We start from the raw sequence: 18,499 nt of genomic DNA on the forward strand, positions 1-18,499 counted from the left end.
TGCATAAATCACATACACACATACACACAGATGTACACACAGACACACACGTATTCATAAACACACGCATATACACATATAACTGCATGATATATATATGTATATGTATATATATATGGACACACCTTCATTAAAGTCACTCTAGGCTCTTAAGAGAGAATGCCACACCTATGCTGAACCCATGGAGGAAATGTCCCAGGGTGGGGAGGTGAAGGGCAGGGAGGCAAACAGGAAGGGCCAGGCTGGGGAGGAAGTCCAAGGGTGGGGTCTGGGGGAAAGGCTTCATCTCCTTGATCCTATGAGCTCTTTTGGAAGTGACCAGTGTGGCCCTATCCTTTGTTCTGAGCTTACTGGTGGGTCTGTCCCCAGGATCCACACCTAACTGAGTGCTTTTCAACTCTCACAGTGAAGTAGAGTGCTGGGGCTCAGGGAATCGAAGTCCCCCCCTCAGTTGGGGCACAGAAATGACATGACCCTCTTTGTTCTTGGCATCTAGGGACAAAGAACAAACCTACCCCGTGCTCCTCCATTCTCCATCCTCTCCATAGGTAGCAGGTACAAAACACCAACACCATGGTACTGGCTCCTTCCTCTGCTCCTGATTCCCAGACTGGAAGACACAGGGCATTAGAAAAAACAAAAAAAGGTCCGGATTCCTTCCAACACTGGCTGCTTGTGACACAGCCTTGCCAGTCACTAGGATGTAAAAGACAAGGGTCATCTTCTGGTGTAGTCACAGGAATGAACCTTTTCAGAACTTAAATCTCGGGTCTGGAGAACTGACTCAGTCAGTCGGTCCTTGCCAGACAGGTGCAAGGACCCAAGTTCGATCCTCAGTAGCTTCACAAAAAGCCTGATGTGGTAGAAAGCACGTGTAGTCCCTGTGTTGGGGAGGTAGAGGCCGGTGGGCTTGATCATCAGCCAGTTTAGCCTCCTCAGCAAGCACCAGGCTCTCCACAAACAAGGCGGACAGTATCTGAAGAGTGGCACCTAATTTAACTTCTCCTTTCCCTGAAGTCCAACACAGTTAAAGTTCAGCAGGGTCAGGGAGCTCGAGACTTGGAGATGAGCAGCCTGGTCTTGGAATGAGAAGCTTGGAAGGCTCAGGGCATTGATCCCTTCATCCATGCCCTCACCATGGCTGGCCTCCTCTGCCCTTCCAGACCTCATTCAGAGGTTGACTTTACTTCCCAGGATTAAAGGCAATCGGATCAGAAGCACCTCCAGGTTTGCATGGGTGCGTTCCTCCTCACGAGTATCTGCACCTTCCAGTATATCCCATCACACCCTGCCTATGACTGCCCACGCTTCCAGCCACTGAGACTCTGAACCCACACCTTCTGCTCTGTTCAGGAACATCCTGCCCATGTCACTGCACCCCCAGCCATTCCCTCTGCACTGATTATCTCTCCACACACGAACCTGGTACTTTCCTCCCATCTCACTCAACACCCTGTATCCTGGCTTACCCTCTCTCTCTCCCTCTCCCAGCTACTGTGCACTGCGTGCCTTCTCTCCACAAAACCTCCTGCTAGTTTCCTCTATCAAAGATCGTGTCATGAAGATGTCCAACGGCCCCCACAGGGCTCTACCAATGATCAGTTTGCAAGCTTCCTACACCGGCTTTCTGGAAGCCTTTGACAGTCCCTGCTCGTAGGAGCATGATTTCCACTATGCTCCCAGGAGTCATCAGTTTCCCTCCCCAACTCTCCCTCCCCTCCCCTCCCCTTACTTCCCCTCCCTTCCCTTCCCTCCCTTCCCTTTTTCTCTGCATCTCTGGTTGTTCCTTTCAACTTCTATGCAGCTTTTCTCCCTCCCCTCAGATAACACTGGACACTCCAAGCTCAGCCTTTGATCTTGGTCTCTCTCTTCGTTTACTCCCCCGACAAGCTCATGCACTCTCCTGGCTTTAAACAGCATCTATACACTGATGACTCCAAATCCTCATTTCCAGCCTTGGACCTCAAGTATCCACTCATCCATTTGTGATCTCTGTACTGGAGAACTCTGACCCAACACAGGCAAAGCTGATCTTGGTTCTCCCTTCTTCTACTTGACCCATTATATATACATCCTTCAGGGAAAACACACACACACACACACACACACACACACACACACACACACACACACACAGAGAGAGAGAGAGAGAGAGAGAGAGAGAGAGAGAGAGAGAGAGAATCAGAGACAGAGAAACAGATACAAAAGTTGATTCTTGGAGGACGAAAATCATCTTATATAGTGCAATGGTTTGGGATTTCTCAAAGTATATTAACTTATGGTAAGTTTGGAATTAAAATTCCATAGGGAGGAACAACTGGGGGGAAAGTCTAAAAAGCTCCCTTGGCGGTGGGCGATCTGAGAAAGGCTTGGGAAGGAGGGTAGCTGGAATGAAAATCTCCCAAGTCATCCACTGGCAATCCCACCCTGCCATCACTCAGGCCAAACCCTGCTGGCTGCCTCACCTCCTCCTTTTTTGTCACAACTCACATCCAATCCATCAGGAAATCCTTTTGGTTCTGCCTTCAAAATAGATCCACCTCCCCCATGGCATCCAACCACCGTCATTTCTCGCCTGGATTATCGCAACAGCATCCACCTCGCCTCCCTCTGCTTGCCCAACTCCTCTCCACAGCCACAGAGGCTCTGCCACCTTGGAAGCTATCTCTCACTTGTACTTGCCCTTCACAGAGCACTCAGGGCCTTCTGCCTCCAGAGTCTTTGCTGTGAGGCATCCTTCTCACCCCTTCTCCCTTTCTCTCCCCTCTCCAGCCCACCAGTAACCCTGCTGACACTCTAATACTCCAGACATGCTCCCACCAGTATCCCTGCTGACAGTCTAATACCCGAGGCATGCTCCCACCAGTAACCCTGCTGACAGCCTAATACCCCAGGCACCTCCCACCAGTATCCCTCTGACACTCTAATGCCCCAGACATGCTCCCACCAGTATCCCTCTGACACTCTAATACCCCAGGCATGCTCCCACCAGTAACCCTGCTGACAGTCTAATACCCCAGGCACCTCCCACCAGTATCCCTCTGACACTCTAATGCCCCAGGCATGCTCCCACCCCTAACCCTGCTGACACTCTAATACCCCAGGCATGCTCCCACCAGTAACCCTGCTGACACTCTAATACCCCAGACATGCTCCCACCAGTATCCCTCTGACACTCTAATACCCGAGGCATGCTCCCACCAGTAACCCTGCTGACACTCTAATACCCCAGGCATGCTCCCACCAGTATCCCTCTGACACTCTAATACCCGAGGCATGCTCCCACCAGTAACCCTGCTGACACTCTAATACCCCAGGCATGCTCCCACCAGTATCCCTGCTGACACTCTAATACCCCAGGCATGCTCCCACCAGTATCCCTGCTGACACTCTAATACCCCAGGCATGCTCCCACCAGTATCCCTCTGACACTCTAATACCCCAGGCATGCTCCCACCAGCTAACCCTGCTGACACTCTAATACCCCAGGCATGCTGCTGACACTCACCCGAGGCATGTATAACCCTGCTGACACTCTAATACCCCAGGCATGCTCCCACCAGTATCCCTGCTGACACTCTAATACCCCAGGCATGCTCCCACCAGTATCCCTGCTGACACTCTAATACCCCAGGCATGCTCCCACCTTAAGATCTTTCCTGGCTACTCTCTATCGTCCGACCCACTATTACACACAGGGACACAGGGCCAAATCTCTCCCTTCCCTCAAGTCTGTTGGCATGACCCTTTTCCAAGGCGACATGCACGTCCCCCTGGTGAATCCTGCTATGGCCACCTCCTATTCCCACAGTGCTGTCTTCTAACTTACTCTGTATTCTCATGCTTAGTGCTGCTTGCTGTCTCCCCTGCTGGCTAGGGTGTCGGCTTTCCAAGGGCAGATATCTTTATTTCAGGCCCTGCTGCATCCTCAGTAGGAGAACTCTGAACATGGCAGGTGTGCCTGAGATGCCCTCATGCCCACCCCAGGCTCCTGTCCTATCAGGTTTCCGACTCTCCCACCCAGGCGCCATCACAGTACGCACCTTTGCCTTTATACCCTCTGTCTGAGTGCGCTCCCCATCACTCTTTGGCAGCTTTTTTTTTTTTTTAGACAGTCTCTTATATAGAACAGGGTGACCTTGAGCTCTTTTTGTAGCTGAGGATGACCTTGAACATCCGATCCTCCTGCCTTAACCTCCTGAGTGCTAGGATTACCTGTAAAGGTGTGCATTACTACAGCTGGCTTATATGGTCCTGGGAATTAAACTCAGGGCTTCTTATATGCTAAGCAAGCACTCGACCAGTTGATCTATATCCTCAGCCCTCTTTGGCAATCCTGCAAAGACTAGGTGAAAAAGAGAATCTGAGCTTTTGCTCAAAGTCAAAGGACATCCATGGAAGGGCTCTGACCTGATGCTTTGATGCCATAGGTGACCATAGAGAAAGAGAGGCTGGATTGAAGGCTGAGTAGGGACTATGGAGCAAGAAGCCTCTTGGAAGGGCAGTGGAGGAGGGCAGTGGAGGAGGGCAGGGGAGGAGGGCAGGGGAGGAGGGCAGGGGAGGAGGGCAGGGAGGAGGGCAGGGGAGGAGGGCAGGGGAGGAGGGCAGGGGAGGAGGGCAGAGGGATGAGGGCAGGGGGAGGAGGGCAGGGGAGGAGGGGCAGGGAGGAGGGGCAGAGGATGAGGGGCAGGGGAGGAGGACAGGGGAGGAGGGCAGGGGAGGAGGGCAGAGGATGAGGGGCAGGGGAGGAGGACAGGGGAGGAGGGGGGGAGGAGGGCAGGGGATGAAGGCAGGGAGGAGGGCAGGGGAGGAGGGCAGAGGATGAGGGCAGGGGAGGAGGGACAGGGGAGGAGGGCAGGGAGGAGGGGCAGGGGATGAGGGCAGAGAGGGAGGAGGGCAGGGGAGGAGGGCAGAGGAGGAGGGCAGGGGAGGAGGGCAGGAGAGGAGGGCAGGGGATGAGGGCAGAGGATGAGGGCAGGAGAGGAGGGCAGGGGAGGAGGGCAGAGGAGGAGGGCAGGGGAGGAGGGCAGAGGAGGAGGGCAGAGGAGGAGGGCTGATCACAATGGCAATGGGATGTTGTGAACTGAGGGAAACTATGTGGGGGAATTTATCACTTCTAAACATTTGAATCTGAGAAGCCCTCCACAGGCTCATTTTAAGTGCTCATTCCCCAGCTGATGATTTAATTTTGAGGACTGTAAAGTCTTTAGACTGTGGGACCTAGCGGGAAGAAGTAGGTCTGTGAGCCTGGTTCCTAGTTCTAGCTGCTCTTACCCACCGCCATGTGAACAGTCTCTCACACTCCTGCTGCTGCAGCCAGGGTTGTTCCGCAGCCGAGGCTTCCTGGCTCTGATCCACTGAAAGTCCCTGAAACCATGAGCCAAAATAAACCTTCCTTCTCCACAGTTGCCTCTGCTCAGTATCCGGTCAGAGTGAAACAAAAGTAACAAATAACACAGCATCAGGAAAGGAGGTCAGGAAGGGACACTGTCAGGAAGGCCAATGTCTTCTTTACAGGGTCAGGAGGTGACAATGCACTGACCAAGGGAAGGGAAGAGACCCATCTTTGAGGGTACACAGTGTTCCTCTAGAGGGAGCTTCTCTCCTGCTGTGGTCCCCACCCTTTCACCTGGGGATTTGTTACTCCAAAACTGTGTGGATTGGGGTAAGAAAGCCCCAGGGGAACCATACCATGGACTAGGGACAGAAGGGAAGGGTCTATGAAAGGGCTTTTCTAGAAAACAGGCTCTAAGGAGTTAAGGAGATGGCTTGGTTAGTAAAGTCACTTACTATTACTGTGTAAGCATGAGGACCTATTTAGACCCCAGCATCCACATCAATATCTCTGCACAGAAGCGCACGTTTGTAATCTCAGGGCTGAGTAATCTCCAAGGTTTGCTGGCTAGACAGTCTAGTCCAATGGGCAAGCTCTGCATTTAGTGAGAGACCCTGTCTCAAAAACTAAGGTGGAGAACAATTCTGGGAGACATTGACTTCTGCCTCCCACATGCATGCACACCTGTGTACACATATCCAAGCACATATGTAGCTATATACACATGAATAGAGACATACATACAGAAAAAAAGAAAAATAAAAGAAAGAAAAACCTCTAAGCCCATTCTCCGCCAAGGTTTACAAGGTTACTCACAGGTTTAAAAGACAAAACAAAACAAAGCCCATGACCTTGATTGAGCAGAAAAATATGAACAAATAAGTCAGGAGGTGACCTTGGTGACACTATGTGGACAGCTCAGCTCAGCCCAGGGTGTGGCAAGGAGGACAAAACAGAGAGCATATGTCCTGGGCAGATACTGTCCCTGATAGTATGTTACCAGCAGGACCAGAGAGCCTCAGGGCCACACCTTCTCTTGTCTTTACACTGCAGGCAGAGAGAGAAACTGAAGTCCAGCAAGAGAAGTGAACTACCACAGGACCTGGCTGACTTTCTCAGAGTTGGGGGAAACTGAAGTTTCATAAACAGAAGGACTTACCTGGTCTGCTGGGAACAGACGAATCACCAGTACATTTATTTAGCTTTCTTTTTTATTTTAAAGATTTATTTATTTATTATATGCATACAAGTACACTGTAGCTGTCTTCAGACACACCAGATCAGGGTATTTGGTCCCATAATAGATGGTTCTGAGCTACCATGTGGTTGTGAGAATTGAACTCAGAACCTCTGGAAGAGCAGCCAAGTGCTCTTAACCTCTGAGCCATCTCTCCAGCCCAGCTCTCTTCTTGAGGGTTCAGAATAGTATATGTCCATGAGCTCACCTCTCCCTCTGCAGCAAATGGCAGGGCTACTTTGTGCAGATGTAAAAAATGCCCCGCCCCCCATAGCCTTCTCTTGAGTCTCATGTATGTTTTCTTTCTTCCTCAAATCAACATAATTCAGCAAAGATTTCTGAGACTCATGTTTAATGCAACACAGTGGGCATTTTTGAAGCTTTTGCATGTCCCCAGGGCTAAGGTCATTGTATTGTTTTCTCTCACCCAAGAGAACTTGACTCATACCTGCAATTGTGCACACTGCACTGTTCATCCTGGACGGTAGGACTTGGTCTTACGTCAGCTGCATACCGTCACTGAAGTCTGGCATTGCCGGTAGCTAATGGATGGAAAGGCATAGGTAAGGCAGGGCTATCAAACTGAGTGTACTCGGGCATCCCTCTGCCATGGAGCCAATTCCAGTGCATACCTGGAACCTAGAGGAAGCCCAGAGTTGGGCTTCTTTGTATCCAATGCTTAGCATAAAGTAGCCACTCAACCCATGTTTGTTGGATGGATCGATAAACATGAGGATGGATAGTAGTAAGAAATTCTTGCATTTAAAGTGTTCCCACTGTCAGGTATGGTGGTGCCTGGCTGTACTCACAGTGCCTAGAGGTGGAGAGGGGAGGGTGGAGAAACAGGGAGGGGGGAACACAAGGTCAGCCTGAGTTGACCCTTTCTCAAGAACTAAAATAAAGAAATTAAATAGTAGAAGATCTCCTGTGCACTCTAGGGTTGAAAGACGCTAACTAATCCAGGCAGTGGTGCCTCAGGCCTTTAATCCCAGCACTTGAGAGGTAGAGACTTGAGATTCTCTCTGAGTTCCAACCTGGTCTACAGGTCCAGTTCCAGGAGAGCCAGAGGTATGCAGAGAAACCCTGTCAAAGAAAACAAACAAATAAAAAACAAAGAGGAAGGGGGAGAGAGAGAGAGAGAGAGAGAGAGAGAGAGAGAGACAGACAGACAGACAGACAGACAGACAGAAAGGAAGAAAGAAAGAAAGAAAGAAAGAAAGATGGACAGAAAGAGAGAAAGAGAGAAAAAGATACCGAATCCTATTATAGGGCATACGTTTGAGCTTCAGAAGAAACTCTAAGGCAATCAGGGACAAGAAATGGATTGTTCAACAGGCCTTAAAGAATGGGAACTTATTGGTGGAAACTCAGAAAGATTTTTTAGCTAAGCGTGGGGCACTGAGCCAGCAAGGGGACAGGATATAGAAGCCATACCGGAACAGATGCCTCTTGGGGCATCTCACAAAGCTCCGCATAACTAATGTCACTGGTAGTAGGGAGCCATTGAAGACCCCCAGGAGCTGTCGAACAAGAGGCCTGTTCTTGGTCAGAAAGTCACACTGGAAAAGGATGGGGAGGGCGGGACAGGTCAGGAGCCATGCCTGAGGTACGGGGTGAGAGGCTGTGAATGTGACTTGGGGAGGTGGCTGCAGAGTCAGAGACAGGATGTGAGGAGCACTGCAGAGCTAAGAGGCTGACTGGATGAGGGAAAGAGTTCCAAGAGGATCTGGGAACCCGATCTGGGGCTTGGGAGAGTTAATGAGGCCTTCTGGGGTGGGCGGCCTTGTGATCTAATGGGGGCTGCTTCCCCGGGGAAAGGAATGAGTTCACTCCACCTGGGTGGAGATGCTTCATTAAGAATGCAGATGCCAGGCTCAGGAGGGAGGTCAGGGCTCCAGAGACAGGGCTGGAAGCTGGGCTGAAGCAGAAGCTGAAGCTGTGGGAGTGAATGAGATCACAAGGAGAAAAGCAAGGAAGATGAAGGCTGAAGACAGCCTTGGGGGCCACCCACAGTTGGGGGGATGGGAGCAGGAAGACAGGGACCTGGAGAAATTAGAGCAGCCAAGAAGCCAGCGATAGAACCCTTTCTTTTCCCTCTTCCCACACCGCTGGGGGCCTCTGCTCCTCCCCCACCTCTGTGGGCAGGACACAGGTGGCTGAAGGGCTGCCCCTTTACCTGCCCAATTTCACCTCCAAAGCTTCCCAGGCAGCACAGTCCACTCAGGTGACAGGCTCTCTTATCTCCTCTTTCGGGGCTGCGACCTTGCAGAGCAGCGGAGCAGCGCGGGAGGGGGAGGCACGACCTCGGAGGCTCAGCCTCCTCACCTTCCTAAGGGGATAACCACGGGATGGTTTCTATGTTGGTTGCTGTGACTATTAAGTGGGATAATGTGTGTTATGCATTTGGCACTCGGGCCAGGCAAGCCCTCAGAGCTCAATAAATGCTGGCTGCTGCTATTATGATTATCACAGTTGCCGGGACGGGGTTCTAGCGCTGGGTCTGGCCCAGCCAATGTGCCCAGCAGCCTCTCTGGAGCCCTCAGTGAAGGAGGGGGGTCTAGTGATTTACACTAACCGGGTGCTGGAACTCATCCTAAGCCCAAAGCTAGGGAGGGCAGTTCCAGGATAGCAGGGCTCCCCTCGTGGATAATCATGTGATCTGAAGGACCCTCACACCCACTGCAGATCTTCAACTTCAGTAACAGCTGAGGTGGGCCTTGGGCCGAGGGTGAGCACTTTCCAGCATGTGATCCTTACTGGCTCTGTGGTTGGGTCTCCTCCTCCAGGGAGGGCAAGGTCCTTCGTCCTGTCCTCTCTAGTCCGAAATATTTGTCAGCTCACCAAGGCTCCGCCACGCTCCCCTTCGCGTCCCCTTCGCGCACATCTTTTTGAGTTCCTGCCTGTCAGGACACTAGCCGCATTCCAACACCGGGTTGGTCCAGGGTGGAGGGAGACAAGGAACCCCCTCTCTGGGTTCCGGTTGAGAGATGGCAGTCCAGGGCCCCACGCTGGGCCATTATAAGCTCTCCATTATTAGGAGTGAAGGAACCTAATTTCTCTCCCCAACCCTGGACCCTCCAATTCTGGATCTGAGCTCAGCCCAGAGGGACTTTGGAGATTGGGAATTACCCACTCCGGGAGCATGGAGATCTTGGGCTAGGGTTGGGAATGTCTGCAGTTAAAGTGTTTGCCGAGCATATATAAAGCCCTGGGTTCCAACCCCAGCATTACATAAACCTGGCTTGGAAGGGCTTGTTCCATCAGGCTTGGAATGATAGAGGCAGAAGGATCAGAAGTTCTGGCTAGTCCTTGACTATGTAGCCTGTTGGAGGTACAACCTGAGATACACTAAATGCTGCCTTGAAGGGGTTGGGGGACATGGCTGGGTAGTATGTTCTAGTTTCTGTCCCCTCACACATGGAACCCTGAATCTGGGACTGAGAGCCTCCGTTTCCTCCTTTGGCATCAAGCTAAGATATCTCACTAACCAGGCCCTGAAAATGGGTCCACAGACTCCATGGGCCCTGTGGTCTCTCACTCATTCCTATCCAGACCCGAGGAAGCTCCCTGAAAGGAGCAGGACTTGATTCTCTGTCAACTAGACTAGGGATGAGGTCCCAAAACAGTCCAGCTGGGAGTTTGATACTGGGAGGACCCTGCTAACTAGGCCATCACTGGGGATGGGCGCTGGAGGCTGGAGCTGACCAGCTTGGTTCTCTGAGGGAGGCAGTGGCAAGAGCAAGGGCTTTGAACAAACCACAGACGGTTTCTGCAATATCAAAAAGAGCTCTTAGAGACTAATCACATAGGGGGAGTGGGGGAGCTGGCGAAGGAGCCTCTGCTTGGTTCCCATCAATGAGGATCAAAAAGCATTTGGTCAAAGAACCTTTAAATACCTTGAAAGGCAGGTGAAGCCGGTTCAATGGGTTCCAAGAAGGATTAAAACATCAGTCCGAGCTGCAGACAGCCTGGCTCCAGCACACATCGCTGAAGGGAGAAGCCACAAAGACTGGAGGGAAACACTTTAGGAATAGATTCCCCTAGCCCACCTCTCTCATGACCCAGAGTGATCATGGGGAAGGCAAGGAGTGCAAAGAACTGGGTTGAGACTGTTGGAAACCATCTTGGGAAGCTTCAGAACAAGGGATTTTTTACTGGAAACTTTAGACCACACACTTACTGATAAGCAAAATATTATTTGTGCCTGCATTTTTTTTCCCAAAAAGACCTAAGGACACTATCAAGATGGTAAAATAGCATCCTTAGGGCACAGAAAAATTGAGGATCCTAATTCGGATTATTGAATTTGACATTAGCAAGCTAAAGAGGTTCAAGGAACCTCTGTCTCAAGGGTCTGGAGCAGCCCAAAAGTCAACACAGAGGCCCAACACAAGCTTCTGACTAAGGGTCCCTAGAAGGGTTGACTAGAAGAAGGACACCTACTTTCAGCTTTGGGGGCAAATGTTACAAGAGCTGAGTCGAGCATGGATAGCCATCAAGAGGACCACAGAGAAAAGAGAGACCGGCACATGAGATGGCTTGACAGGTAAGGCACCAGCCGCCAAACCCTGTGATCTGAGTTTGGTCCTGAGAACTCGGAGAGTGGAAGGAGAGAACAAGCTATGACATGTACACACACACACACACACACACACACACACACACACACACACACACACACACACACACACACACATACACCCCACCCCCCACACCCCCACACCCCACACACCCCACACACCACACACACACACACACACACACACACACACACACACACACACACAATAAATGTTTTTAAAAGGACAGATGATATGGAGGCATGCGAATGCGTCTGGACCTGCAGTAGAGCCTTGAGGATTCTTGAGGGCCTGTAGCTATAAAAAGATCAGCCTGGATCAGGGTTCTTGATGCTTTGGGGTCGCCCCCACGGAACCTGGAAAGACACCTTGCCATCTCTCCAAGGTATTTTGACATCTTTGCAGGAGTATTTTAGCCCTACTATACGGGTGGGGAAACTGAGGCCCAGAGATAGCGAGCAAGTGACCAATGACCAACAGCTGAGAAACAGAGGCAGGAGGAGAGCACAGGACTAGAATTCTACTCTTTTGTTGTTGTTGTTGTTGTTTTTGTTTTTTTTTTCTTTTTTTTCCGGAGCTGGGGACCGCACCCAGGGCCTTGCGCTTGCTAGGCAAGCGCTCTACCACTGAGCTAAATCCCCAACCCCTAGAATTCTACTCTTAATACTGCAACATGAACTCTCTGACTTTAGGACTCGGCTTCCAAAGCAGGAGAGCCACAGGGCGGGGCATGAAATCCAAAAGTACTGATCACATCTCCCTACGATGAGACAGGCACGGTGATAGCTGCCACCACCTTCTAGGTCCTTGCTGCCCTGTTCCTTCAGGGCAATGGTATCTGTTTATTGTTTTAAGATCTTTTTTTTTAGCTCCGGCTAAACTTGAACTACTGACCCTCCTGCCTCAACCTTCTAAGTGCTAGGATTACAGGCAAGCAACACCACACCTGGGTTGCATGTTAATTCTATGCTTTTATCAAATCCAGACTCTGGGCCTCTGCAGAGCAGGAAGGGGTTAGCAGGGGGTGGAGGGGACAGGGTTGTGGGACAAATGTTTGCTACTGGCCTAGCATTGTTTAGGCTTTGATGTGGCTGTGCTAGCTGGTCTCTGCCTGTCACTTCTGGATCAGGCTTCTGCACTATCTGAGTCTGTTGCCACATAGATTGTGACAAGGAGAGAGATGTGTTTGTTCTGTCACATGCACACACAAACAGCTTCCTCAGCATTTTTTATTAATAATTCATCCTGTAGCCTGGTAGGTGGGGGTAAGGGGACAGGAGCTGTGGGGAGGCAGCAGAATAGAGATTATGTCAGGGAAGAAGCTGGTGGACCCAGGAGCCCTGCCTCCATGTCGTGGCCTAGCAACACAGCCAGGTGGCCTCGGGGGCCCTGTTTGGGAGAGTGGAAGCCTGGCATCTGCTCCGGAGGGACAGAATGTCCCTCCCTGCTCCTACTCCCAGCCTGCAGCTGACCCAGGACACCTGATTTCAATGACTGCACCAGATGGGAAACAGGCCTAAGGGGTCCAAGGCATGCAGCAAGCCAGTCCTCGGAGAATCAGGTGCTGTGAATGCTTCCTGCCACGTCATGGAACCCAGGACACAGGGGCCTCCAGCATCATGGAAGAAGAGGGCATCTCCTGAAGGTCCCTCTCCAGAGGCCCAGGACCTCTTCTAAGAGTCAGGGCCAGAGGGCAAGGGGGGAGTAATTCAGTCTCCTGGGTCCTCTGCCCAAAAACCTGAACTCTGTGCAGGTCCATTTCCTGCCCCTTCCCAGTCCTTGTGAGTGCTTAGAAGGCACAGACTCCCAGTCAGCTGGGCTCTCATGCTCCAGCAGGAGAGAGGAGCCCTCAAATGTAGCAGAGTGGTTTGAGGTTAGACTTCTTCTGAAATGATTTCTTCAACAAGCAAAGAATGGAGAGAATGGATAGTATGCAGTATCTCTCTTAAGGATGAACAACAATAATAGGAATCAATATCAAGAATAAAACAGATTATTAACGGTATCGGCACATTTAATCTTACAGAAATCAAAGAAATAAGAATTGCTATCCTCAATATAAAACGAAGAACCCAAGACCTTAAAACATGTGTCTGTGCAAGCTAAATACAGCTGTGAAAGGCAGAGCCACACGAATCTGTATTTCTTCCCCTTTCCAATGCCTCTGTTTCCCCTAAACAAAGTGCCTGAGACAGGGGTGGGGGTAAGGGGTGGTTTCAAAGTCTTAGAGGGTTGAAGAGTTAGCTCAGTGGCAGAGTACTGTCCTAGCAAGCACAGGGTCCTGGGCTCAATTCCCAGTATTCAAAAATAAAAAAGGAAAGAAATCAAAGCCCACAATGCCCTGGAGTATGGTTTTACATAAAGCAATCTCATGAGGTTTTATCTAGCATGTCTGGGGGACAGTCCATCTTGGAGGTTTGGGGGTAGTAGCTATCTCATGCTCACTGAGAGTGAGTTGAATTTTATTTCTTTAAGGGAGAGACTGCAAGTCCTGGGGTGGAAGCCAATGGAAGGGTTTACCCATGGACCTGCAGAGCAGAAGGCAAAAGTCTGGGATTTAAACCAAGGATTTCTCCATGACCCCTAAACAGCTCCTGGGGTTGCATTTGGCTCCCTGGGTCCCTTCTAGGGGCTTGATTTTCACCATTTGTCACCTGAGGAGGTAACTTGGGTCATCTCTCTGATGTCTTCTTCATTAGCTCTGAGAAACTGGGAACTCCCAACTGCCCAATAAAAGACCTGTTAAGTTGCAATGTCAAGGAATGATACGGTTCTCTTCCTCTCTCTCAGGAGGGTGGGAGGGATCTGGAGCAGGTAGCTTCCTGAAGAAAGGCCCTTTCTGCATACTCACTGATGGCGTGGTACAGGATGAAGCACTCTTTACACAGACCGAGAGAGGCAGCTGGATTTGAGAAGCAGCGGGATGGCTAAAAAACTGGAGACCCTAGAGGCCCAGCTTGACTTCCTAGGATTTGCTGGACCCCCACAGCAGGCTGTAGCTAGCTCCTGAATTCCTGGGTGCATGGCGAATGTGGGACAGAGTAGCCCCTTGACCACAGACTGAGAGCTGAGATTTTTGGCCACTGGGGACATACAGACCCTAACCTCCAAGTGCCTTTTCCACACTTCCGTTTTTATTAGACTATTCAATCCCAGGAAATATGTTCTCCAGCAGAACAGTCTTAGAGAAGGTTTGCTGGGGGAAATTCCTTATCTATTTCTCAACCGGAAAAAGCTGTGGGTGGAGGTGAATATGTATGTGTGTGTGTGAAGGGGGGTTCTATGTGAGTTCCAGGAAATGGTGTGTGTGTGCGTGCGCGTGCACAAGCACAATAAGGGACACTTGGAACAAAGGTTCAGCCCCATGGGTGCTGGCTGCCTGTACCATGTGGGAGGTAGAGATATAGCAGGGCATGAGCCATACACACAGTATAAAGCCAGATAGGTGGCTTTTGGGGAGCAGAAACCTTCGATGTTGGAAAGCCTGGTTCACTTGTGAATTGCATGGAAGGAGGAATGCTGCCCCAAAGATTGTGCTGTCTTCTTACCCATCCCTTTCAGTGCAGGGTACAGCAACACCTGCATCGTAAGAAGGGTCTATTACTCTTTATGAGCTAGGTAGTTTGTATCCTTGAGTGTGCTAGGGGCGGGGAAGTGAGTCCCTGTGTAGATGTGTGCAAGGTGGTGTGGTACTTTATCCCCATGTTTTGGTCATGGGCCCTTTAAAGTCTCCTCCCTGCCCCAGAATCAAATAGTCTCTATTCTGTAGAGAAAAACAGAGCCCGTCCGATTTGGACAATGTTGAACAGAGATATCACCAAGATATCACCAAGGTTGGCAGGAGAAGCAGGTTTTTCGTTCTTATCAGGGGTGCACTGGGTCAAGGGAAAGGACAGGAGAATGGGGTCGGGAAAGGAATAATAAATAGTGGCTGAATGGTTGCTTTCTTTTCTCTTGGAGCTGAAAATAAGTGGGAAGGGTCTTGATACCTAGTATCCCACGGAAGATGGAGATTCTAGTCCTATCCGTTCCTGCAGTGGGCCAGCTCTAGAAAAGACAAGCCCGTCAGACCGAGGCCCAGCTCTGGCAAAACACTCCACTCCTGGTTTTGATACCCACCAACCCTTCTTCTCTGGCCCTCCGCTGTTCCGTGTCCAGAGCTAACGCCCACGAGTGGCCACCGAGCGGAAAACCCGGGATGGATCTCCAGGCCTTTCGGAGCGGAGTCAGAGGGCACCTCGGAGGAGGTGGCCAGCTGGGCGACCCTGTGGCGTGCAAGACCACCGCTACCCGTGGCGCACAGGCCGAATGGGTCATGCCCTCCGTAGCTTAGACGAGCATAGCAGTGGAGCTCCGCCGCCCTTTCAGGCCGGCCCCTGTGAGCGCCTGGGGTGCGCGGGGCGGCGGCCGTGCCCTCGGGGCGGCTCCGGGCGGCGGCGCCTAGTCCAGGGCTGCAGTACATCGCGCGACCGGCAGTGGGCGCATCAGTGACAGTGGCCGTGGCGCTCCGCGGCGGGCGGGCGGCGCCGGCGGTGCCCCGGGCGCGCACTCACACACACACATACACACACACATACACATACACACTCTCTCTCTCTCTTTCTCTCTTTCTCTCACACACACACACACACACATACACACATTCACTCACACACACACGCACACACACACACACACACACACACACATACACACACACACACACCGCCTCGTACACACTCCACACACGCCTGGCGCGCACACGCGGCGCGCAGGCCAGAGGGAGGAGGCTCCGCGCGGCTCGGCGGCGGCGGCAGCGTGCTCCGCGGGCGGCCGGAGGGCTGGCGGGCGGCCCCGCTCCCCCGGCTCCGCGGCTCCGTGCAACCCGCGCGGCCCCCGCCCTCGGACCCGCCCCCGGGGGTCGCCCGGCCCCATGCCCTGCAGCGGCGGCAGAGAAGCGCGCGGCCGCAGGCGGCTCTGAGGAGCCCAGAGAGAGCCGGCGACGAAGGGGACCATGTACCGGGACCCGGAGGCGGCCAGCCCAGGTAAGCGCGGCCCCGCGAGGGCTGGGGCGCCCCGCACGGGCTGGGGCGCCCCGCACCGGCGGGTAGGACGGCTGCAGCGCCTGGGCGCCGTCTCGGAGCCCCAGCCTGGGGCTGCTGTCGGCTGGAGCCGCACGAATTGCACCCCTTTCTACCAGGGTCATCTGTGCCCCGGGGGCGTGGGTTCTAGTGGCAGAGACTCAGATTCACACCCGGCAGTCGGGACATTTGTAGGCTGGATGCCCGGGGCCGACTTCGCAGTGTCCCCACAAAGACCTCCCCCCCCAACCCCCAGCAGCCCAAGGACAACGTGTGTGGCGGAGCGAGGAGGTGCTGTCCCCGTGGGAGCCGGGCAGTGCCCTCAGAGGTACCCCCTGCTCCCCAGCACCAGTGCCCCGGGGATGTCAGTGTTGGGGGATCTCAGGGCAAGGAAGATCTTGGCAGCTTTGGGCCAAGATGTGGGCACAGAGGAGCGGAGTGTCATCTGCGGTGCCAACTGTGAATTGAGAGGGCTCTAGGAGGCAAGTGGGAATCTGGTGCAGCGGCGGGGTATAGAGGCTTCTGGGAGGTGGGGAACCGCAGGAGCAGTGAAGGGGGAGGCAGGGGTACCTGAAGAGAAAGCGCAGCAGTGGATGACTATGGGGGTGGCAGGCAATGTTCTCCTAAGCTTGGGGAGGGGGACGCAAAGAACACCAAACTCACTCCAGTCCTACCAGGGAAGGGGGGAAGGGGGCCGCACCCCTTTGCCTTTCAGAAAGGGAGTGGCCTGGGAGCCCACTGTCGGCTTAGCATCCATCGAGCATCCTTAGAGCCCAAGCCAGGAATTTCTCCTCCTTCCTCTGGAAATTGCTCTGCCATTTCCTCCTTGGCTCCTGACGCCTCCCCCACGCAATGCCCACCTGTAGACAGATCTCCTTCAGCTCCTGTCCAGCCTCAGTTCCAGCTCCCACCTGGGATACTCCTCTAGACCCAGCAGAGGCCCCCACCCCCACTTCTGCTAGTTCACACCTTCTGCCCTCTGGGGTCAGTTTCTGGGCTGCTCTCCAAAGCCGGGTTCCAGCCCGGCTCCAGCCTAAGACCTACTCCTACAAGAGTCACTGGGTTCCCCTTCAAGGGCCTCTGGGGGAGGCAGGTGGTGTGAGGAAGGCCAAGCTGAAACCCTCCACAGTAGGGGACTCAAGTCCTTGAAGCTGCACAGGAAGCTGTTAGACACTGGCTTTGCCCATTTATGCCCAATCCACATTCGCTGTTTCCTTCCAAGGGGCACTCCAGGTCCACTGAGGTTGACCTCCTGGGGGCCAGACACTGTATTCACTCAGCACATGGCTCTGAGACTCAGTCTCCTCTGGAGCTTCATGCCCTTATCTGAATGTCCTCTAGGTGTGGGCTGAAGGGACATTACCTTTGAGGGGCCCTTTCATCATCTGTCTGAACCCAGGTCACCTATCCTGACATTTCTCCCCAGGGAATGCCCGCTTCCTACACTTGGGCCAAAGGTAGGGGCATCCTCTTGCTTGCTTCCTCCTCATCAGCCAAGATCAGAGCCCAGCTTGGGAGTGAGGATGGGAGGGGGTGCAGTGGGGACAGTCTCCATTGCTATTAGGTCACTGGCCCTGGGCCATGCCTTCACCCACCTATTCCTCTCCTTTTAATACTTTGGCACCATGATGTACCACTCCTCCAAGCACCTCTGCCCTCTCCACAGAGACCAACTTGATGTGCTTGGCATCTTCTGGGCAAAGGGCCTGGATTCCATAGCTGCTCCTGACAGTCTGACAGCCCCTGGACCTTCCCATTCCTGCTTGCCCATCTTGTCCCTTGAAATCGTCGGGTCCAGCAATGCTTGTGGCAAGAGTGGTTCTGACTGTGAAGGAAGCTGGCAAGGTTTTCTTCTTTCTGGTGTAGGCACTGGACTGATGGAACCAAAATAGGTTGGTGTGGGTAGGGTATGTTGGAATCCTGATCCTCTGGCATCTTTGGGGCCTTCTGTGCCCCTTAGTGTCACCATCCACTCCTTAGGATCCCGTAGTTCCATGTCAGAATCCCATTCCTAACAACTTATTCAAGGTCTCCTAGACTCTGCTGCCTGCAGCTAGGGTCCTATGTCCCCCCTTTCTAACCACCCACAACTCCCCTTTGCCTGGCACCAGGGAGGAGTGAGATATGCAAATTAATCCCCTGTGTGACTCAGACCAGTCCCTCATCTCCCTCTGGTCCCACAGGAGCCAGTGCCTCTTACAGCCTGGTCTCTTCATCTACCCCTCTCAGGAACACCTGTGGCCCACTGTTGCTTTATTACAGGAAAAAGGGGGGGGAGGGGGGAGGG

The 18,499-nt window shown here is 52.7% G+C and overlaps 1 protein-coding gene and 1 pseudogene across 6 annotated transcripts in view; one reads left to right on the forward strand and one right to left on the reverse strand.

Moving 5' to 3' along the window:
* The window catches only part of LOC116891427, a 76,386-nt pseudogene extending 60,772 nt beyond the window's left edge, over positions 1-15,614 (reverse strand).
* Positions 15,615-15,837: 223 nt separating this feature from the next.
* The window catches only part of Syt7 (synaptotagmin 7), a 62,949-nt gene continuing 60,287 nt past the window's right edge, over positions 15,838-18,499 (forward strand). For all 6 annotated transcript variants that reach the window (XM_032891597.1, XM_032891599.1, XM_032891601.1 and 3 more), the window contains exon 1: positions 15,838-16,176. In XM_032891597.1, the coding sequence (XP_032747488.1) occupies positions 16,146-16,176 (31 nt within the window). In that variant the 5' untranslated portion in view covers positions 15,838-16,145. The remainder of the gene's footprint in view (positions 16,177-18,499) is intronic.

This window comes from Rattus rattus, chromosome 2, assembly GCF_011064425.1.
Source record: "Rattus rattus isolate New Zealand chromosome 2, Rrattus_CSIRO_v1, whole genome shotgun sequence".
Taxonomy (NCBI): Eukaryota; Metazoa; Chordata; class Mammalia; order Rodentia; family Muridae; genus Rattus; species Rattus rattus.